Source organism: Mauremys mutica, chromosome 1 (genome assembly GCF_020497125.1).
Source record: "Mauremys mutica isolate MM-2020 ecotype Southern chromosome 1, ASM2049712v1, whole genome shotgun sequence".
Classification (NCBI taxonomy): domain Eukaryota; kingdom Metazoa; phylum Chordata; order Testudines; family Geoemydidae; genus Mauremys; species Mauremys mutica.
In genome coordinates, this window is record NC_059072.1 from 214,098,696 (window position 1) to 214,121,971 (window position 23,276).

The 23,276-nt window shown below is 38.8% G+C and overlaps 1 protein-coding gene across 2 annotated transcripts in view; it reads left to right on the plus strand.

The window, feature by feature from the left end:
* CFAP47 (cilia and flagella associated protein 47) overlaps nucleotides 1–23,276 on the plus strand; it is a 647,660-nt gene that overhangs the window by 440,329 nt on the left and 184,055 nt on the right. For both annotated transcript variants that reach the window (XM_045022903.1, XM_045023700.1), the window contains one exon: nucleotides 6,739–6,836. In XM_045022903.1, the coding sequence (XP_044878838.1) occupies nucleotides 6,739–6,836 (98 nt within the window). The remainder of the gene's footprint in view (nucleotides 1–6,738; nucleotides 6,837–23,276) is intronic.

Below are 23,276 nucleotides of genomic sequence, written 5' to 3' on the forward strand. Positions count from 1 at the left end.
GGAGACTTGCTGGAGCAGCCAGGATGGCATTAAACTAATAATGTAAAGGTGAGGTGATAAGGAGGTAAATGCATTACAAACTCAAATTCATTGTGTCACCAACATTTTGGACAGATGTGACAAATAAAGTGAAGAGAAGAAAATTTTCAGTTGCTTAAATATCAGTGCTGGGAATCTGGGTAACAAGCAAGAGGAATTGGATATTCTCACTGATGAGAAGAAGTTTAGTGTTAAGCCCTTGGCATAACAAACAGTATGAACCAAAGGCTGTGAACCATAGTAGGCCTGGCCTTGGCAAAATAGCCAAATACTAGGTATTAGCTAACCAAGTAAGCACATTCCTGACCTGAGAGGATGGTTCTAGAACACCCATAGTTATCAAGTAACTACATAAACAAATTCCCAAGAGATGGTACAAGAGCACACTGACCACTTGTAAGCTAAGAATGGGATGACTGGATAATGGATGAGGATGTTTTGTTCAAACTAGCAGGTACAAGGGTACTAACTAGCAACATATGGAATGTATTATGTAACTTGTTTGTATCAGTGTATAAAAGGAGAAGTCATAGAAGGGGCATCTTTATGCTAGACTAGGGGACAGCTTAATGTTTTGCTGATTGAGCTGGTACCATTGTTGTGAGCATATATGTATTAGTGTAGCTGTAACCATTGAGCTGTGGTGCTAGTACCATGCTTCATCAACAATAAACCTTCTCCACTGAACCAAGCCTATGGTTTTTCTTTGTGAACAACATCAAGGTCTGGGGAATCAACACGCTGCACTCTCTTCTAAGAACAGCAGCACTAGCAACACACAGCAGTAATCACACCACTATCATGTCAGGGTCACCAGTGTTGTGAAGTGCAGATAATTGATAAGGAAAGCTAAAAACAGCATGGAAAAAAATCTATGGCTTCAGGCCTAAGAAAAATAAAAAGGATCTTAAATATATTAAGACCAAAAGAATTCCTAGCAATGGTATAAGACCATTCCTAGATGGAGGTGGTAAAATTGTTAATAATGAAGCAGAAAAGCCACAAATGTTCAGTCAATAGTCTTGTTATGTATTTGGAAAGAAGCAGGATGCTGAAATACTTTGCAGTACATTAGTAACCAAAGAGGATATTAAACCTAATTGACTAGGCAACATTTTTAAATCAGCAGGCTAAGGTAACTTGCCCCAAAGAGTCCTAAAACAGTTGGCTGAGAAGATTTCTGTCCCACTGATGTTAATTTGTAATACATCTTGGAATACCAGGGAAATTCCAGAAGACTGGAAAAGTGTTAATGTTGTACAAATATTCAGAAAGGCAGGTGGGATGACCTGGGTAAATACAGACCAGGTAGCCAGTCCCAGGCAAATAATGGAAAGGCTAAACAGGATTCAATTGTAAAGAATAGAAAATAATTAGACAGCAAGGGTTTATGAAAAAACAGGTCTTGTCAAACCTTATTTTATCTGTTGAGATGACAAGTTTGGTTGGTAAAAGTAACTACATACATTTAATATATTTACACTTTTAGGAGGTGTTTTTTCTGATTTAAAAAAAAATTATCACTATGCAATATTAATAGAGCACACTTTAAATGTATGAAGAACTTGCTAACTGAAATGTCTCAAAAGTAGTCAGAGAGGAATCATAATATAATAGGGATGTTTGTAATGGAGTTCCACAGGGATCAGTTCTAGACCCAGCATCATTCAACTTTTTCATCAGTAATCTCAGCATAAATATAAAGTCACTGCTGATTAAATTTCTGATTCACATGAAGATTGATGGAGTCCCTATCCCAAACTATTCATGAGAACCAAGAGATATACGGAGCTATCTGGATTGCCTGGAAGCTGGGTCCCTTCAAACAAAACGTGTATTAGTGCATCCAAATGCAAACTTATACAGCAAGGAACAAGACATACCTACAGAACGGGGAACAGTATCATAGAAAGCAATGACTCTGAAAAGAATCTAGGGATTGGAGTGGACAGGCAACTCAACATGAGCTCCTACTGCAATGCTCTGGCAAAAAAAGCTAATGTGATTCTTTGATGTATATACAGAGGAGTAGCGAGTAGGATTAGGACATTGATTTTGCCTACGCATATAGCATTGGTGAGACTTATACTGGATTGTTGCAGACCATTCTGGTGTTGACCTTTTTAAAAGGCTATTAAAAACTTGGAGAGTGCAGGAAAAGGCCATGAAAATGATGCAAGTGCTGAAGAAAATGCCTGATAGTGAGAGATTTAAAGAGCTCAATATGTTTCATTTATAAAAAAAGAAAATTGGGTGATGACTTGATTACAGTGTATAAGTACCTTCATGGGATGAAAATATCAGCTATTAGAGAGCACTTTAAGCTTGCAGAGAAAGGTATAACAAGATCCAATGTCTGGAATCTGAAGGCAGAGACATTTCTATTAGAAATGAGGCACAAATTGTTAACAGTAAATGTGATTAACCATTGGGACAAATTACCAAGATAAGAGGTGGATTCTCCAACTCTTGATGGCTTCAGATTGAGACTGGATGGCTTTCTAGAAGATATCCTGTAGACAAACACAAGTTAATGAGCTCAATATAGGGATGATTGGGTGAAATTTAATGTCCTGATATATATGGATCAGGATAGCTTATCTATTGGTCACTTCTGGCCTTAAACTCCATGCATTTATAAAAACATCTTCATTGGGAAGTGTGGGCCTTTTTACTGCCAGTCACTTCAGATACAGAGTTGGGGCAGGGCTTGACCTTGCTTGCAATAGTTAATGGAAGGATCCACTCTCCTGTTGCTGGCCCTAGTAGCATAGTACATTCCAAGCAAGATTTAACAAATCCACTTGCCCACTTAACAGTGATGAGCATCAAGCTTTCCTTGTAAATGTATTGTCCTTTTAACCCAGGGGTCGGCAACCTTTACTATCAAAAGAGCCATTTTGCCCCCTCTTCCACTAAAGAAAAATAGTCTGGAGCCGCAAAACATAACACTGCTTATAAACTTTTAAAAGTTTTAATCTTTTTTTAATTTTACCTGTTACAACAACAGAATACAACAAACAGAAGTGCAGTGTGCATGTGTAAGCCTACTTTGAAATAAATTAAACACTGAACTATGCAGGCCTTTTTGAGTCCTTCCCGTATTTGTGTAAAATTAAAATAAAACGTAGCCCACTTTAATATAAAAAAACATATAGTTGCAGCTTAGCAGTTTTAAAAAAGTAAACATAAAATTAGGAATGTTTTTTGACAAGTCCATTTCAGTGTGCTCTCATCCTCTTTGGGTTTCTTTCTCGGCCAGCAATCAACCGAAGCACCTGAACATACGATAAAAAACTACATCAGCTCCGGGTCTGAAATAAATGTTTTTTACTGAATAATAATAGCCTATTAAATGCTAGTGTTCTCACCTGTTTAATGTGACTTCTGTTTCTGAAGCTCGATGCTGATCTTCCCTATGTCGGGGCTGTAAGATGTGACTTTGATCTTCACACAGGACTGTAGGCTCTCATTTGTGAGGCGGGAGCGATATTTGGACTTTATGAAGTTCATGCTCGAGAAAACTTGCTCGCATAAGTATGTTGAGCCAAAGATGGACAGGACTCCAAATGCATACTTTTTCATGTTCATATACGTGTCGGGAATGGCACTCCATGTTTCAAAAACAAGTTTGTCGGGTTTGAGGAGGTTTTCAATATCATTCCATTTGTGCTCTTTAGTGAGAGTGGCCTTCTGACGGGTGACTTCTTCGAGATCCGCTGTCAGGCTTTTGAACTTGGACACCCATAAGTCTTTATCCGCTATGTCGGCCAGTTCAATTTCAAGATCGGGCTGACTTATCCCTGTGAATGTGGATATGTTCAGCAGGGATGGGTCGATGTCCAGCAGTGTGACAGGGAAGGACAGTGTGTTTTTTTCCTTTCTGAACTCGCTGAATCTTTCTCCAAATGCAGCTTGCATTGCCATAATTGCACGGTGTAAATAATCACAATTTATGTGATTGTTCTCTTCTTTGAACTCTCTCAGGGAGGGGAAGTGAGAGAGCGTACCTCTCTGTACATCTCTGGCAAACACTGTCATCTTGCGCTCAAACGCCAGAACATCCTCCAGCAACTGCAGGGCCATGCTTCCCTTTCCCTGGAGATTTTTATTCAGCGTGTTTAAGTGACTCGTCATATCCACCATGAAATAAAACTTTTCCAGCCAATCGAGGTCTCCCAGTTCGGGATAGCTGAGGCCTTTGCTTTCCAAGAAGGTTTTCACATGTTCCAGACAAGCAGCGAAGCGCTTCAGCACGTCTCCCCTTGACAGCCACCGAACTCTGTTGTGCAGCAGGAGATCCAAATATGCGCTCTCGACTTCATCTAACCATGAACAAAACTGTCGGTGGTTTAACCCGTTTGCAATTATTTTGTTCACTATCTTAATAACGAGGTTCATCACTTCCACACATTCAGGGGGGAATGTTTGAGCGCACAGTGCTTCTTGGTGCAAGATGCAGTGAAACATCATCAGTTCTCGATCCAGCGACTTTTGAAGTAAATTCACAAAGCCCGTCTGTGCTCCTCTCATACTGGGTGCACCATCAGTAGACACTGACACCAGGTGAGTGGTGTTTATTCCTTTGGCTTTTAGACAACTCAAAACAGCCTCACAAATGTCCTGTCCCCGCGTTTGGCCCTTTAGCGGTATGAGTTCAATCAGTTCTTCCTGCGGCCCATCAGAGTTCACATATCTGCATAACAGTGCTGTCTGCTCAATATCGTTTACATCACTTGACTCATCACAGGCAATTGAATATGCTTGAGCTGAATTGATGTCATCAATTTGCTTACTGGTGATGTTTGTTGCGATTTTAATGGTCCTGTCCTTGATGGTCTTTGCAGAGAGAGGCATTTCTTTAATTTTCTGAATAATTTCCTGTTTGTTTTTGAATTCGGAGAATAGATGCTCTGATATTTTTATGAACGATTCTTTCATGTATTCTCCGTCTGTAAACGGCTTCCCCCTCCTTACGATCTCATGAGCTGCCACAAAACTAGCAGCTGTAGTTGAGTTTGGAGAGTTGATCCACTTCTTGAAAGTATGTTTGCTCTGCTCAACTTTCCATAGTAGTTCCGAAATCGCTCTCTTTCGCCCATCTTCAGTTGGGTACTTTTCAGAAAATGCTGAGTGCTTGTTTTGAAAATGTCTTTCAACGTTACATTTTTTGTTGTTTGCTAATTTCTCGCCACATATCAAGCACACAAGTAAGCCAGTGTCGTTGGCAGTGAAGGCAAAGGAATCTGTCCATGCAGAATTAAACTCTCTATTTTCTTCTGAGATTTTTCTTTTTTGGGATGTATTCATGGTTAGCTTACCGCAGGGGTCGCACACTCAAGAAGCCGCCTGCAGGTAAAGGCGAGTGCTATAGACATGGATGTGACGCATATTTTAATTGACAAATTATAAAAACTTTTTAAAAATTCGATGTTAAAGTATCACCTCGAACTCTAAGATAACTGTGCAACAAAATAAACAAAAATAAAATAATATATAAATAAAAATTAAATTAATAAATAACCGTTATTCTTTTTTTTTTCTTTTGTCAAGGCCGAAGGGAGCCACAACAAGGAGGCTGAAGAGCCGCATGCGGCTCCAGAGCCGCGGGTTGCAGACCCCTGTTTTAACCCATCAATTTCTGCAGAATTTGTTCCTATTTTTTAAATCAAGTTTTTAATATTTATAGTTGCATATAATTGCAAGTGACCTCTAATCTGGGAAATGAGATAATCAATAACATTTTTTTTCCTCCTAATTGTGCAGGAAGTCAGCTTCTGAGACTCTGGTGCTGTTTGTTTTGCTTCTAGATAGCAGCATAATCCCCTAATTCTCTCTCTTTGCTGCTTTCTGGACCATGTAGGAGGAGAGATACAAGAGATTTATATGTGATATAAACAATCATATTTCAGAAAATAGGCCAAACTCTATTTAATGGGGTTTCGGAAGAATATTTTCCTATGGCCATTTTATTCCATAACTGCCTACTGCAGAGTTCCATGCATCTTTCTCTGCAAAACGTGATACTGGTCATTGTCAGAGAAAGGAAACTGTCTAGATGGTTAGTCTGACCCAATATGGCAATTCCTATGGTGGAATGTTTTGATGCATACATTTGATATTTGCTAATGTCTCTGATTTAAACATAGTCACAAGACTTAAAACTAAGGCCACCTTGTTTGAAAACTTGATGCAAAATTCGATGCAACTGTGAAACAAAATATACTGTGTAGCCTTTGCAAGGGAGGACTGTCCCTGCTAAGGTAAAAATTTTATTCTAGGTGGTTTTTTGTTCTTTAATACTTTTGTTTAATACTGTAGAACAGCCTTTTAATGCAAAGATTATTTTAAGTATTCTTGGATTATGTTTAAGCAATGCACATATGCAGAAAATAGCTAAAAAGTGGCAGAGTACGTTAATTTTTAAAAGTGATATTTCAGTTCAGATTGCATCTGTTAATCATATTATCAAATTGAATCTAAAAGATCAAGTAACAAGGAATGCAATGGAGTGGCAATACTTACACTAGATTGTGATTTTCTTGGAATGATGCCTCAGTGTTAATTACAAATATTAATAGGTGAAATCCTGGCCCTGCTTAAGTCAAAACTTCCATTGAGGTGAATGGGGCTAAGATTTCACACATTGTCTCATGAACAGATTTGTAAAAAACACTTTCTTCTATTTTGTTTACACAGGAGGAAAATCTTCATGTTGCAAAGTGTGGTTTTCCTTGGAGATTAATAGTGTACCTTGTGCACCTGAAAGAACCCTGGATGTGAAGTGTGCAGCTCTGGTAAGATAGTTTTCAAGGTTTAGTTTTGTGGCATTGCAATAACAGTATATATAACTTCCACTGCATGGAATATTGTACACATTTCTAGAGAGACCACACAAGTTCACCTTTTGGGCTAAATAGATACCCAATATTCTGGGTCTTCATTTGAATTCAGTAATGTAAACTAAAAATAAGCCGTTGTTTGCTAACTTTAAACATTTATTTATAATCATTCATTAACTACCATCTTTCACGCTCTCTCTCATGTGGTTTTTATTCTGCTGTAATCTGTTTCACACATTGGCACTCAGAGCTGGATTCAATAAAACACTTCAACCAGCTTTTGTACTAGAGCTATACAGAACAGGACAAATCTATTTTAGGTGCCTTCCACTTTTGCACAATGAACACTATTAATAAGCTTAGGCTTTCATGATTTCTTTAAAAATTGCTTAATCATTTATTGGATTATTAGGTAAATATTTCCTTTAACCATCAAAAACATAATAAAATGTTGTTAATCAGCTTGGAAGAATTATTACACTGTTTAATTGAATAAAATGGCTTGTATTTTATAAACCATTTAGATATGTAAAGCTTGAATAGTTCAGTATTTAGCATTTCTGATATGATACTGAGATTAGCCTGCATAGATTTATTTTTGTCTGCATTTTTTGCCTTTGAATTAGATATTTTAGTGTTGTGCTTTTGATTTTCCATGGCTAATGTTTTTCTCAACTTCTTTAGAAGAATATTCATTTTATCATCTAGAAGTGCTATTTTCTGTTTGGTTTGTAAGCAAATGAGAAAAAATGGCTATTGTAATGGATGCTGATGAGTTCTATGAATAAAATAATAGTTGTGCTGCTTTGCTGCAGGAAGCTTTCCCTAGAAAAATATAGAACTGATGCTATGGTTTGGCTTCATACAATTAGAATTCAGGTCCCCCTCCCTCCCTGCCATACTCACTTCTCCTGATTTGTTCTTTAAATAATTAGTATTTAGTAATTTCGTTTCTGGGTGCATGGTGACTTGCATCATGAATGCAGCACATTAAAAATATGCAAAAAGAACAGTTTCATATTATTGCCTAAGATAGTTTTGGGTCTTGAATGCATCGTGATTATAGGCAATGCAGAGATACACAAAATAGCTTGAAAAATAAAATGAATATTGGATGAGACTAGAAACTGTACTGTTGCTGGGTGGACTTAGCGATACAGACTGTGTAGCCCTCTGCAGGATGCAACTTAAAACAAAAGTTTTATAGTGACATGAAGTCAACCATTTGCTTCAATGAAGGAGTTTGAAAATAGTTCTACATGTGTCTTCCCTAGGTACATTTTGTAAAATATTTTCTAATGGCTTTAATCATTTATCACTTTTAGTGTTTGTCTTTCTCCCTCTGAAGCGTTCCATCCTGAATGTTTACAGATCTTTCAGGCAGATTTAAGATTTTGGATCGAATCATGTGAGATTTGCAGTTTCACACTGTTGATACAGTAAAACAGACACCTTTTGGCTGAATGTCACTTTCAGATTTAAGATTCATCTGCACCTAAAATTCCGAGTGGAACTCAAGGTTTGTGTAGCCATATGGATCAAAACCAGTGAATACTTGCAAAGTGAAGCCAATGAGTTTCGTACAGTTCTAATTAGTTGCCCTTTTCCAGTTCTGTTAGCTTGTCACTGCTGACAATAGTAAAATCCTGGTTTTGTCAATAAACCAGGGGTAAATTGGATAACTCAATGGAAGCAGACAAACTCAATAACAACCTGCGATTTTTACAGTCATTTTTCCAACCACAATCTCACTTCAGTGGGTTTAGTCATTCTTTATTTAAATAGGATGCTTAACAGATATTCTGCAGCTGGGAAAAAAAGTTATTGTTTTAATATGCAAAACTTTGCACTCCCTTGGCAGCTAGGGGGGAAAAAACTGTTTAGGGAGAAGTGGGCAAAAAATCCATTTTCTTTTGATGTGATTTTCATGTGCATTTTTTATGCAATTTTGAAAATGTTCTGTTAAAATATTAAAAGCCAGTGAGTTGCTATAAGGGAAAAAAGAAAACTTTTTGACTATGTTGAGGGAGTTTAAAGGCTACACAATACATTTAACAATGCAGCAGCAGGATAATAGTTCCACTAAATAAACGAAGCTGCCTTACTCTTAATTCTTCATTATTTTGCAAAACAATACAAACTTGCAACCAACAGCTTCACTATAGAATAAGAGGAGAGGCTGTCTTTCAGTCCAAGTTGTCCAGCTGCAGAAAATAAATCCGGCTTTCAGTCTGTACTAAATGTAGTTTTTATTTTAAAAAAATACGCTGCCAAATCCTGAGGTTGCTACTTAGTATTTTTTCATCAAAATTCTCCTTAACTTAAGTGGGAGTTTGCCTGAATAAAGATTCAGTAAAACCTAAATAAACACCTCAGAATTTGGCTCATAAATTAAATAAAGTAAATGAAATTAATTTTGAAGTGAAATCTTGCTCTCTGTGTATCCTAATGTTTACATACAGTGCCCTCCCCTTAATTTGTCCTAGTCCATCGCCACTACTTAAGTAGAAATAAGTGACTGATGTTATCTATATGACAACCATAACACCTGTCTGATTAATACAACATTTAGCTGTAATCATCTTTTATTATTACCAACGAAAAATCAAGTTCAATTTTTGTGGGAGGTGCAGTATGCTATACCTCTCTAGCATCCCTTTAGGGAGAAGGGAGGGCAATGCTTCCTGTCTGAGTGCAGGGCACAGCCCTCAGTGCTGCTCAAGGTGTTGCGTGGCAGGGCAGGTGGGCAGGCAGAGAATTAAAGCAGTCCAAACAAAGTCAGTATGCTTCTGCAGCTTTCAGGAACCTAGAGAGGGAAAAGGAAATGGAAATGTACTGATCTTTCTCCTTTCTGAGAGGGCCTGGGCAGCCAAAGCTCTCAAGCCTTTTCCCTGAATGACAGCCAGAGGCTGGGGAGTTCTGCTCCTTCAGAGTGCTGCGCTGCACTGAGAGAGACCCTCCCTTTTAAAGATCCAGCCGTCTCCAGGCTTGACAAGCCTCAAAGGTGCACCAGGTTGAGGCTGATTGTGCCCAGAGGATCTCTTTAACCCCTTCCAGATTGGGGTTGGAATCTGCCCCACCACAGCGGAACTGTCTGACAATAAATAGTTAGGAACAATTTTTTAAATCCAAGATACAATATATGTGTTGTTAAGATACATTTTAGATGGAAAAAGTGAGTTAACTATTTCAAGAAATTATTCTCATAATTTTCCCTAGTTATAATTTTAGAACAGTGCAGTATATTTACAACTGTATAATGAAAATTTGCAGAAATTACAAAATCCAAAATAGTATGTATGGTAATTGCTTAACAGATATTTTTCATTACTAAATACACGTATGTATATGCATTTCTTAAAGGTTTATTTAAAGCTACTTTAGAAATTGTTTTACCAGTTGAAAGTAAGTACTGGAAAATAAAACCGTTGGTAATATCTGAAATCAACTGAGAACATATGTTTCAGAAACAGAAACCTCCTGACATTTTCAGTAGCCAGTGACATGTATTATGTAGTGTTGTTGTAGCCATGTCGGTGCCATGATGTTAGAGAGACAAGGTGGGTGAGGTAATATCTTTTATTGAACTGACTCCTGTTGGTGAGAGAGGCAAGCTTTTGAGCCACACAGAGCTCTTCTTCAGGTCTGGGAAAGGTATTCGGAGCACCACAGCAAAATGCAAGGTCAAGGTCAAAATGCAAGGACCTGGCATTTTGCTGGGGTGCTGGGAGTACTTTTCCCAAACCTGAAGAAGAGCTCTGTGTGGCTCAAAAGCTTGTCTCTCTCACTAAGTTGGTCCAATAAAAGATGCTGCCTCACCCACCTTGTCTGCCCAGTGACATGTATTGTCAGACATCACAAGCACAGACAAAGAACATGTCAGATAATGTATAGTGGTGGATGAACTTTCGATGAATGACTTAGCCACAGGTATAATATGTAGAAATCTAATAGCATAATATTTCCATCACTTGGTGAAGTCTCAGGTATAGTGCCACTGTTTTGTAGCTAATAGAGTTTAAGGTTGATTTTAAATCTTTTCTCAGTAGCTCCACATACCTGAAGTTTCCAAGTAGGTATTCTTTCTGAGAGGTTGGATCAGAGTATCTTTCTTCAGAATTTATTTTGTCTTCTCCAGTGTAGGTTTTATTTTGTTCAGATATTCCTCAGTTAACCTAGAGTATATATGTGGCAGGTGGTTTCAGAATTGTCCTGATGAGATTCCAAGTTGGATGGGGATATCTTGAAGCAGGATTTGGTACACAAACCACCCATAGTCTTCCTATAGAAGATAATACTTAATTCAAAGGACTGACAACAGTTCAAATGACAACTCTTCTGAGCTCTCATCATCAGCTAATACCTCAAAGGGTTTAAAATTTTGCATGGGCTCTGCCTCAGGTTTTGGTTCCTGGGAGCACAAAAGAATCAGAGACCATTTGTTTTCCTTCAGGATTTACAGCACATAAGCTAGGATTTTCATAGTAACCTTGGGGAATTAGGCACCCAGTCCCATTAAATTTCAATGTGATTTGGAGCCCTAACTCCTGTAGGCTTCTTTGAAAATCCTGACTATAGTAAGTATATGTGGAGTTCAACCTGGTTAAGATACCTTGATCATGATAGTATAGTTAATCTTGTCTACCGCCATCACTCAAAGCATTCATACCTCTATATTTATCAAAAAGTGTGTGGGAGATGTTGATCAAGTAACCATGGATAGGTTGAGTAGCCTTTGATGTTTGGGTTTTTAACACTGTAGAAGATCAGTCAGGTCCTTACCCGCTTTGCCACCACAGTGCACTAAACCACTACCCCGACCAACAGATTTAGTGCTACCATCTACAGACCCACAGAAGCCATGCCCCAGGCCCTTTATTGGCTGGGCTGACAGCATTCTCATTGGGTACCAGGACTGTATAAAGACCCCAACAGGAAGACAAAACTTCCTTGCCTTGCCGCCTCACCCAACCCTATCTTGCTGCCTTGATGCCTTGCCCGACCCTGCTTTGCCACCTCACCCAACCTCGCCTCCTTAACCTGCTCACCTAGTCCCTTGGTTTGGATCTTCCAGTTACTGACCCCTGCAAGAACCCCTGCAACTATTGCTCCAGCCTGCCTATTATATTGATTGACATCCCAGGTACCTGACCATCTGTTCACATTTGACTACTGCTCCACCCCGCCCCCTTGCGCACATTGGCCAGCGGGCATTACACACTCTTTATTCTGTATCTACTTTTCTCAAGATTGAGCTTTGAAATACAGGAATCAAAAGCATTATTCTACTAGTTAACCTTTTCCTGTTCCTTAACAGATATCATAAAAAAAGCCAAAAATGGCGATGAAATAATTGAGCAGTTATCGGACGATTAGAAATTCAATTTCATTAAAAATTCCCATGTGACATTAAAAAAATTAGTTTTCTGTCTGACATTTAAAAATGCTAGGTGACTATTAAGAAGAGTTGTTAAATCCCATTAACCTTTCAAAGTGATTCACAGCACAACAGACTCCTATATCAAAACTATGATATGGCATGTCTCCTTGAGGCTAATGCCTGGCCAGACCTACCCATTTCACTGACCCAATCTAGGAAGTGTCATTAAGGATCCTTCATTGTTTTTTGTTTCCCTTTCAGAATGAAACAAGATTTCTCATTCATACCGTGAAATACAATTATTCCTATTACAAATTGTGGCAATGTATATTGAATTGCTAGACAATATATAATTTGTGATTGTAAAAGCTACGGTTAAGATAGGAGATTGCCCCTTTCCATTTTACCAGGGAAGGGATGGGGTGTTTGATCAGTCTGGCAGGGGAATGGCCACTTCTTGGGTCCTGGTTGAAGCTGAGGTTGTGTGTTCTGGCACCAGGGCTGCCCACTAGTTTTCCGCTTCTCCTGCTTGGAACATGCATAGGAATTATGTACAGGCAGCGGCTGGAGCTGGGGAGAGCATATTGGAGTCTCTACCTCTATGCATCAACCATTGGCCAAAACAGGGAGTGTGAGGGAACTGATAGGCTCCAGCTATTTCCCTCCTCACGTGCATAAGCATTTCTGGATACACAGCAGCCACTCTTGCAGGTGACTGCTGCCTTGCCAGCCCTGCCATGTAGATGGTATAGTTATCAAGAGCTGGGTTTCCTCTAACCTGATCACTATGTGGGGCCAGAAAGGATTTTTTTTTTCCAAGATAGGCAGCGTGTCTGGGTTTTTTCACTTTCTTCACACCAAGCTGGAATCAGATTGGGTGGAGATAGTATTCGCCCCTCAAAAATGGGGACGAAGAAGATAATAAATGTCAGTAAATACTGTTGCAGCTTGCAGCCAATGTCCAGCATGGGTAAGAGGCTTCAAGGGGCCAGCTGCTATGATTGACCTTAGTGTGGGATCCAGGAAGGAGCGGTAAACCCTGTTAGTCTCTGTGGCATGAGAGGTCTTAAGTCTTTGCAGACAGAGCTTTCCCTTGTCTGTACCCTCATTCCTCCTCATCAAGGAAGGGTGGTGGGATTAAGGAGTGTGTTGAATCATGAATTGAGTAGTGGGGATGTTGGCTAAGGAAGCCAACTCTCATTCCTTGGTTGTATAGCATGAGGCCATTTTAGCCAACTAAGGACCCAATTAGTGTCTGGTAGTTTGCGAGAGGGTAAGTCAACTCACCTCCTCTGCCTCACTAATCTTAACATTAATAAAGTTGCAGCCTGTAGCTGTAAATGTATTTATCTTTCTACAGCTTCATTTTTTGTTGTGATCATCATGAAGGCAGCAGATTCAAATTCCAGCAGTCTTTTGTCAATCGTCTGGATCCATCACAATCTGGGGAACAAACAGCTGACACTGTTGGTCTTAGACAGCATGTGGGAGGGAGGGGGGAGTCATCCTCCCAGAAGGGCAGCTCTGTTGTTTTCATCACCATCCTCCACTGGGGATACTTGTAATGGAAAGAGGCTTTAATTTATAAGCCAGGTTTCTATAACAGGTTCACCAGCACAGGTTGCCCAAGAGATGCACTGAATTGGCTCATTGAGGTACTCAGACACTGCCCACCCTTTTCTCACCAACGCTGCTCACTGCTGGGTGTCTGCTCTGGCCGTAGGCCATTTGTGGCACGATGTGCCATCACAATCCCACCCCAAGAGACTTGTTAGCCTCCAGGAACCACAGCATTGGTTACTTCAGCAAAAGCTTGCATAACCTAGAACTGAACTATACCACTAGATATGGAGAAATTGAAAGCTTTCTATAATCATAGCAATTTAAAGCAGATCAAACATCAGTTTAAACTCTTGACATTGTTTTTGAATAAGTTTCCTTCATATAATTATAGTATTGTTATTCTCTGATTATAGGTATAAAGCATATAATTATGGATGTGTTTTATACTAATGCATATAATTATATACTCTGTAAATCAGAAACATAACTTCATAACTGTGGCATATTATTTTCCCATAAATCCTAAAGTAAATGAAAATGTGAAAGCTGTTCTTGAAAACTGAGTAACTTGAAGTTATGAACCATATCCTAAGCTTGATTTTTAAAAGTATGCTTTCATAAGAATTGGTAGCATAAAAAGTAATGTTCTGTGAAATAACCATGGCGCATTCTTCCTGGAAGAAAATAAAATTTGGGAAGGTTATAATTATTAATCACTTTAACTAAAAGCAGTTTGACAAATAAATCAGACCAGAACATCTTTACAGATCTCATTAAATGGTAGTTATCAAAAAGGAGGATAAATGACTAGAGTTTGAATGACATTTATTGATAAATACATAGAAGCTGCAAAAAACAAAAACCCACAACCCATATTAATCAATTATGTGGTTCAACACAAAGGGGGCTAATGTAGATCATGAAATGCCAGTGAGACTACAGCTGAATTTGGCAAGAGACTGTTAAACAATAATCAGAAGGTGGTTTCATATTTTGCTACGTGAGTGCTCATATTTGTGAAAAATAGTTGTCAGATGTGTGGAGAAAGAGAGCAAATACAAGTTCAAGGCATCAGAGCAACAGTATTATTGCTAAGGTTCTACATTTGAGTCCAAAGCCAAAAATTTAAATGTGAGGAGAAAGAGAGTGGAAATTTTAGAAGGTTTTCTAAAATCTGCTAGTTATATGGAATTTAGAAAAATAATTTTCTAAATTAAGTGTAAAAACAACCACTGTTGAAATAAAGGACTAAATTCTCATATCAATTACACTGATGTAAATCCAGAGTAATAACAGAGTTACTTTGGATTCATCTGTCTGTTTGAGAGCAAATTTGGATGTAGTAGACATTATTATTTTTAATGTAATGAGAATGAGGTTAATTTATTTTGTCTTCATAGTATAACTGTTACTATTTCTTCTCATCTTAATAACTATGCTGAGCAAACAGTTTTGGAAACTTGTTATTCAGCAAAATTCTGGATAGAGAGCCAGAAGTTTTACATGCTGTCTTACAACAAGTCACTTGTGTTTTATTTTATTTTATTTTCTATGCTTCACAGTAAGTGTAAAATAAATTATTATAGTATAGAATTTACACAGAATATGTATAGTGCTAGTCTGTGATAGTTCTGGTTAGGTTTTTGTTGTTGGGGGTTTTTTTGGGGGGGAGGTAGGGGCTTGATCCTGCAAATTGGTGTGTTCTGTTATGTATGTAAGCACATTTTCAAAGTCAATGGACTACTCATGTGCTTTGGGCCACAATGCTCAGTAGCTTGCAGGATCAAGTCTCTACAGCACATATAAATGGAGTAAAATTTAAGTGTGGTGACTCGGTATACTGGGTAATTATCCAGGCCAAAATGCTTTATTTTGGTTTACTAATTTTCCTACAATTACAGCGATATCTTTCAAGGCCAACACTAATGTAATTCTGTAAACTAAACTACATGGGGAATGCAGTGGACTTGTGGTCTCAGACTTTGACATGGAAATTAAGTGCACATGTATAATGTACAGAATGTAGTCCAGTTTTGGCACCAAGAGCTCTTACTTTACTTCATACTTTGAATGGCCAGCATAATGAAGTGTGAAGATTAAAATATATCTGATATTAATTGCAAACCATTCACATGCACATTCAGCATAGACTTGCAACTTGAGTATATACCCAGGGTCCCTAGATGAGTATGTACAGTCCATGCTGTTGCATCTACACTGCTATTTTTAGCAATGCTGGAGTGAGCAGAGTAGGTGACAGCCTGAGAACATGCACATGGAGCGTAGTCTTGAAGTCTTGGCTGATGCCATCTGCCTGGGTTCCCAGAAACAAAAGGAGAGCTCCTCCTGGGGAAGTCATGAACAATGGGATCTTCAGGCCTAAAGCACCTCCTACTGTGAGGCTTCGGGAAGGGAAAGTAGGGGAGCCAAGAGCCACCTCTCTTATGGGGTGCGGCTGGGGAAGAAGAGAAAGAAAGCTGTTTTGATTATTTTTAATGCTGTTGCTGAGGAGAGGCTCCATCTGCCAAAATACTCTGTGGGGGTAGAGGTCCCACTTCTCAAAACAATATTTCAAGAGAGGACATATCTTTTCCCCAATGAATGCCATTGCAGAAGGAGGACCTACCTTGCCAAATGGGATGGGTACACCCCCATGTCTCCCAAAATGATATTACAGGGCTGCCCAATCTCAAAATACCATTTAACGACATGAGAATAAAATTAAAATACCTTTACACTCCATACGGAGTGGAGCAGCTGCTTTCCTTGCACATGCTGCCTATATGGGGGAGAGTGTATGTGGCTTCCTGAAGCAGCGTTTGTTTATTAAGTGTCACCATAATGATTAAAACATGCCCTCTCAATCTGCATCTGAATTAAGAGCATATGAAACATGATCTAAAACTAGCAAATTACAGATCTGAGTTGAAAACAAGCATCATTTTGTGGTTTGTAAGATGATTTTAACTAAGGAAGGAAATGATTTTAAAATGTGATTTGAAAGTTTCTTTAAAAAGTATGCAATGACTGGGGCTGGGTAACTCAGGTGACTGAAAATGGGTTTCAGTGTGTTTCTCCACTAGGCTGCCCATTTGAATCAGTGCAAGGACTGTCTCAGTGCACTATTACAGAATGAGCACATGGTTGGCACTTAAAGAATCATCATTGTCCAGGACAAGAGTGACCAGTGTAAAATCTTAAGCGAATCCACATGTTCCATAGAGTCTCTATGGATAGAAATTTCATGCTCTAGTAAAAATATAACATTAGGGATCTATTATCGACCACCTGACCAGGACAGTAATAGTGATGATGAAATGCTAAGGGAAATTAGAGAGGCTATCAAAATTAAGAACCCAATAATAGTGGGGGATTTCAATTATCCCCATATTGACTGGGAACATTTCACTTCAGGACGAAATGCAGAGGTAAAATTTCTCGATACTTTAAATGACTGCTTCATGGAGCAGCTGGTACGGGAACCCACAAGGGGAGAGGCAACTCTAGATTTAATCCTGAGTGGAGCGCAGGAGCTGGTCCAAGAGGTAACTATTGCAGGACCGCTTGGAAATAGTGACCATAATACAATAGCATTCAACATCCCTGTGGTGGGAAGAACACCTCAACTGCCCAACACTGTGGCATTTAATTTCAAAAGGGGGAACTATACAAAAATGAGGGGGTTAGTTAGACAAAAGTTAAAAGGTACAGTGACTAAAGTGAAATCCCTGCAAGTTGCATGGGCCCTTTTTAAAGACACCATAATAGAGGCCCAACTTCAATGTATACCCCAAACTAAGAAAAACAGTAAAAGAACTAAAAAAGATCCACCGTGGCTTAACAACCATGTAAAAGAAGCAGTGAGAGATAAAAAGACTTCCTTTAAGAAGTGGAAGTCAAATCCTAGTGAGGCAAATAGAAAGGAGCACAAACACTGCCAACTTAAGTGCAAGAGTGTAATAAGAAAAGCCAAAGAGGAGTTTGAAGAACGGCTAGCCAAAAACTCCAAAGGTAATAACAAAATGTTTTTTAAGTACATCAGAAGCAGGAAGCCTGCTAAACAACCAGTGGGGCCCCTTGATGATCAAAATACAAAAGGAGCGCTTAAAGACGATAAAGTCATTGCGGAGAAACTAAATGGATTCTTTGCTTCAGTCTTCACGGCTGAGGATGTTAGGGAGATTCCCAAACCTGAGCTGGCTTTTGTAGGTGACAAATCTGAGGAACTGTCACAGATTGAAGTGTCACTAGAGGAGGTTTTGGAATTAATTGATAAACTCAACATTAACAAGTCACCGGGACCAGATGGCATTCACCCAAGAGTTCTGAAAGAACTCAAATGTGAAGTTGCGGAACTATTAACTAAGGTTTGTAATCTGTCCTTTAAATCGGCTTCGGTACCCAATGACTGGAAGTTAGCTAATGTAACGCCAATATTTAAAAAGGGCTCTAGGGGTGATCCCAGCAATTACAGACCGGTAAGTCTAACGTCGGTACCGGGCAAATTAGTTGAAACAATAGTAAAGAATAAAATTGTCAGACACATAGAAAAACATAAACTCTTGAGCAATAGTCAACATGGTTTCTGTAAAGGGAAATCGTGTCTTACTAATCAATTAGAATTCTTTGAAGGGGTCAACAAACATGTGGACAAGGGGGATCCGGTGGACATAGTGTACTTAGATTTCCAGAAAGCCTTTGACAAGGTCCCTCACCAAAGGCTCTTACGTAAATTAAGCTGTCATGGGATAAAAGGGAAGGTCCTTTCATGGATTGAGAACTGGTTAAAGGACAGGGAACAAAGGGTAGGAATTAATGGTAAATTTTCAGAATGCAGAGGGGTAACTAGTGGTGTTCCCCAAGGGTCAGTCCTCGGACCAATCCTATTCAATTTATTCATAAATGATCTGGAGAAAGGAGTAAACAGTGAGGTGGCAAAGTTTGCAGATGATACTAAACTGCTCAAGATAGTTAAGACCAAAGCAGATTGTGAAGAACTTCAAAAAGATCTCACAAAACTAAGTGATTGGGCAACAAAATGGCAAATGAAATTTAATGTGGATTTACTGTAAAGTAATGCACATTGGAAAAAATAACCCCAACTATACATACAACATGATGGGGGCTAATTTAGCTACAACGAGTCAGGAAAAAGATCTTGGCGTCATCGTGGATAGTTCTCTGAAGATGTCCATGCAGTGTGCAGAGGCGGTCAAAAAAGCAAACAGGATGTTAGGAATCATTAAAAAGGGGATAGAGAATAAGACTGAGAATATATTATTGCCCTTATATAAATCCATGGTATGCCCACATCTCGAATACTGTGTACAGATATGGTCTCCTCACCTCAAAAAAGATATTCTAGCACTAGAAAAGGTTCAGAAAAGGGCAACTAAAATGATTAGGGGTTTAGAGAGGGTCCCATACGAGGAAAGATTAAAGAGGCTAGGACTTTTCAGCTTGGAAAAGAGAAGACTAAGGGGGGACATGATAGAGGTATATAAAATCATGAGTGATGTTGAGAAAGTGGATAAGGAAAAGTTATTTACTTATTCCATAATACAAGAACTAGGGGTCACCAAATGAAATTAATAGGCAGCAGGTTTAAAACAAATAAAAGGAAGTTCTTCTTCACACAGCGCACAGTCAACTTGTGGAACTCCTTACCTGAGGAGGTTGTGAAGGCTAGGACTATAACAATGTTTAAAAGGGGACTGGATAAATTCATGGTGGCTAAGTCCATAAATGGCTATTAGCCAGGGTGGGTAAGAATGGTGTCCCTAGCCTCTGTTCGTCAGAGGATGGAGATGGATGGCAGGAGAGAGATCACTTGATCATTGCCTGTTAGGTTCACTCCCTCTGGGGCACCTGGCATTGGCCACTGTCGGTAGACAGATACTGGGCTAGATGGACCTTTGGTCTGACCCGGTACGGCCTTTCTTATGTTCTTATGTTCTAAAGGGTATTACTGTCTGATGGCTGTTCTGTAGGCTTTCTGAAATTAGTTTGTTGTTTCACTTCAGTTCCTGGTGAGCAGGTGTACATATCATCGCAACTGGAATCCTTGTTGGCAGACTTTGCAGAGAGGCCAAAGTTTGAATGGACATAGAGACCGAATTATTGTCACTGTTAGAGGTGGTTGTGTAACACTCACCTATAGGTGGTACAATTGATTTTCAATATGAGCAGCAGTTGAGTAAATACCAGTCTTACTATAGGTGTTACAAGCTACTTAATAAGAGATCTGTGGTGTGTGAATTAGCACTATCCATTTAACCAGGATAGCTGTACCCCTCAAATATTTGTTGGTAAATTGCAGATTATGAGGGACTATTTCAGAAAATAGGTTTCTTCTTTTAAGCAAAATGATAAAGTATTGAACTATCAAAATAAAATATCTGATTATTAAGCATCAATATAACTATTTGCAAGTGTCCTTAATCTTAAGCAGACAAAGCATTTATGTATTTTATTTTCCACGGGGTTAGTATATGTGGTACATAATTATTATCTTTATTCATGGTATTTTAACAATATACAATCAGTAAATTGTTCTTTCACTAAATTTAATTTAACTGTCTCAGACTGTCAGAAAAAAATGGTTGCAGTTCTTAACTATTAATGTTTATAGTACTTCTAAAGTATCAGAGGGGTAGCCGTGTTAGTCTGGTTCTGTAGAAGCAGCAAAGAATCCTGTGGCACCTTATAGACTAACAGACGTTTTGCAGCATGAGCTTTCGTGGGTGAATGCTTGCATCCGAAGAAGTGGGTATTCACCCACGAAAGCTCATGCTGCAAAACGTCTGTTAGTCTATAAGGTGCCACAGGATTCTTTGCTGCTTCTACAGTACTTCTAAACACATTAACATGAAAGCTCCTTTGTTTTTACCAAATAAATCATGTTTTTAACTAGCTTCCTTCCAAAATAACATTCACTAGTTTTAACCATAGTTTCTGTTTTCCAGACAATTTGCTTGGCGATATTCTTTTTCAGAAGTAGTAACCTTAGCATTTTGTTCTTTTGTTTCCCTTGGCTGTAGTCTGTTGCAAAGGTTGAGGTGTAAGGGAATCTCAGGCAGGGTAGGAATGTTGTTTTGCCTTGCACATGTTCTGTGATTTATTTAGATGATATTTAAGGGTCAGTGAGCAAGCAGAATTTTAGGATTTTGTGTGAGGTGCATCTAAAGAGCTGACAGTTATCACCTGAAACACTCCATTAACAGTTATTTATTTTATGGGGAAAAACTTAAGTGGTCAGAGGGTTTATTAACCTAGCCCGATATACAAGAGATGGGAGCAGCTCTATAGAGAGGAAGGATCTTGGGCATGGGCATGAGCAAGCCGGAAATAGGATCCGTAGGAGCAGTCAAGCCTGAGGAGAAGATTTGAGCTGACCCCTGATATTAGTAATGTCTGTGTTTGTAAAACCAAACCTCAGGAAGGGGGCGAGTTTGGATTCTGCACAGTGTGGGGACTGTTTGAAAATGAGCTGGGAAAAGGACATGCTTACAAAGTACAAAATAAGATTAGAGCTATAGAATCTCTGTTGGTTCCCCCAGGTTTCTCCATCCAAATCTGTGTCTCTTACCTGGCTCCAGAGCTCTATTTATACCCAAGAATTTTGACACTGAAATAGTCATTGCATCTCTGTAACATGCAGTATGTCCACACAATTACTGCTAACTATTACTACCAACAATGCGTATGCATTCATACCACAGTTGGGATTGCTGTTGCTTGAAGGAAGTGTCACTCACCACTATGTTACTGTCATTGTTGACAGAAAGTAGACTTATAGTCCCTGCTGCACAGGTGCATTTAGCCTTATCAGAGCAACCCTGCAATCCTTTTGCACACTCTTCAATGGCAGTTTTGCAAGACCGGAGCATTCATCCTGGTATTTGACAGGCTAGCTGCATGCAGGTCAGAGAAGAGACAAAGCACTACTCAGCTGGTCTCGTCTCTTTCTAGACCCCAAACCTGCCCATTCATGGGAATGACCAACATAGTTCCTAACTTATCTCAGCCCTGATTGATTCCCCAAAAGGCAGAGGAATCCAATGGGGGAAAAGCATTTTTTTTAAAGTTCTACTCAAACTTTAAACTTAAGAAAGAAAAAAAAATTCCCTCTGAGATTTACCTCTAAAACACAAAGAATAAAGCATAGATTCATTAATAGATACATGGACTGACAAACAAACCTAATTTACTGGGAGGTTGCCATGGCAGTTTATGCACTCCTTCCACAGCTTCTCCCACACTCCTGAGACCTGAAAAAGAGAACACAAAAGGAGATCAGTAGCTAATAGGCAATCATTCCCAAGTTCCCATCAATAAATCCACATAATCTTCCTCTGGTGCTGCAGCATCCATTTTTCTCTCTTCTACACACCATTCATGCATCAACCCCAAAAGGGAGAGGGAAGATGGGAGACAGCAGAACTAGAAATATCCTGCCTCTGGGTCTGCACCCCCAGATTGCTCCTATCTCTAATCAGAGATCTTTCAGAATGAAAGGCATTGATAATAGTTTTAGTATTAATTTATTATTTATTACTTCTGAATCTGTGAATTGCATGGATATTCTTGACAAAATTATTTTAGAGACTTTTTTTGGCAGATGAACACACAGGACAAGTTTGTTAAGCTTGTTTCTGTGATCTCTAGTATACTAGGGCTGAAACCTAAAGTTGATAATGCAGTTTATTTTTCTGTATATGAAACTTGAAGAAGTGAGAAGCAAACCTCAGAAGCACTTAGCTTTGGTTGGGACAACAGCTATCAGGAAACATTTTTTTTTTAAATCTTATCTAAACTTTTCAATGTTCTTGGGCTTGTAGAAATAGGCTGAAAAAATTTAAGAGCAGAATCTGTTTCTTCACATTTCTCACTTTTTCTGCTTCCACTTAGGCTACAAAGATTTCAGGAACTGTGTTTGCATTTTATACTTCCTGAATCCTACAACTGCATCATTGTGCAAAAATGGAAATTTGAATTTTGAAATTCACAAAACATTTGAGTTTAGTTGATTCCAGAATTTGGAAGAGGAAGTTCTTTATCTAAACCTCTTTGCCCATCCCTAATATTAAAGTCAAATGAATGCAGTAGTTTGGAGGTGTAATTTGTGGTGAGTTATGAATTAAAAAATCGCACAATTTTAGTTTTAGTCCAAGATGATTTCTGACTGTATATCTATATGTATCAATGCCAGTAATAATTACTGTATAGTGGTGGTTCTAACCTGTGATAAGAGTCATGCTAGCATAATGATTTTAAGTTTTATTTATGGAGCTACAGAGTTGTGGAATCTGAGTTAGCTACAAGATCACACTCAACCAAATTAATTAATTAAGCTCCACTGTTTTGAGTACCTCAGTGCTGGGTGGTGTACCACCTGAGATTAATATCCATGTAAGTATTTCATCAATATGTTCATAAAAACAAAGCTAAGA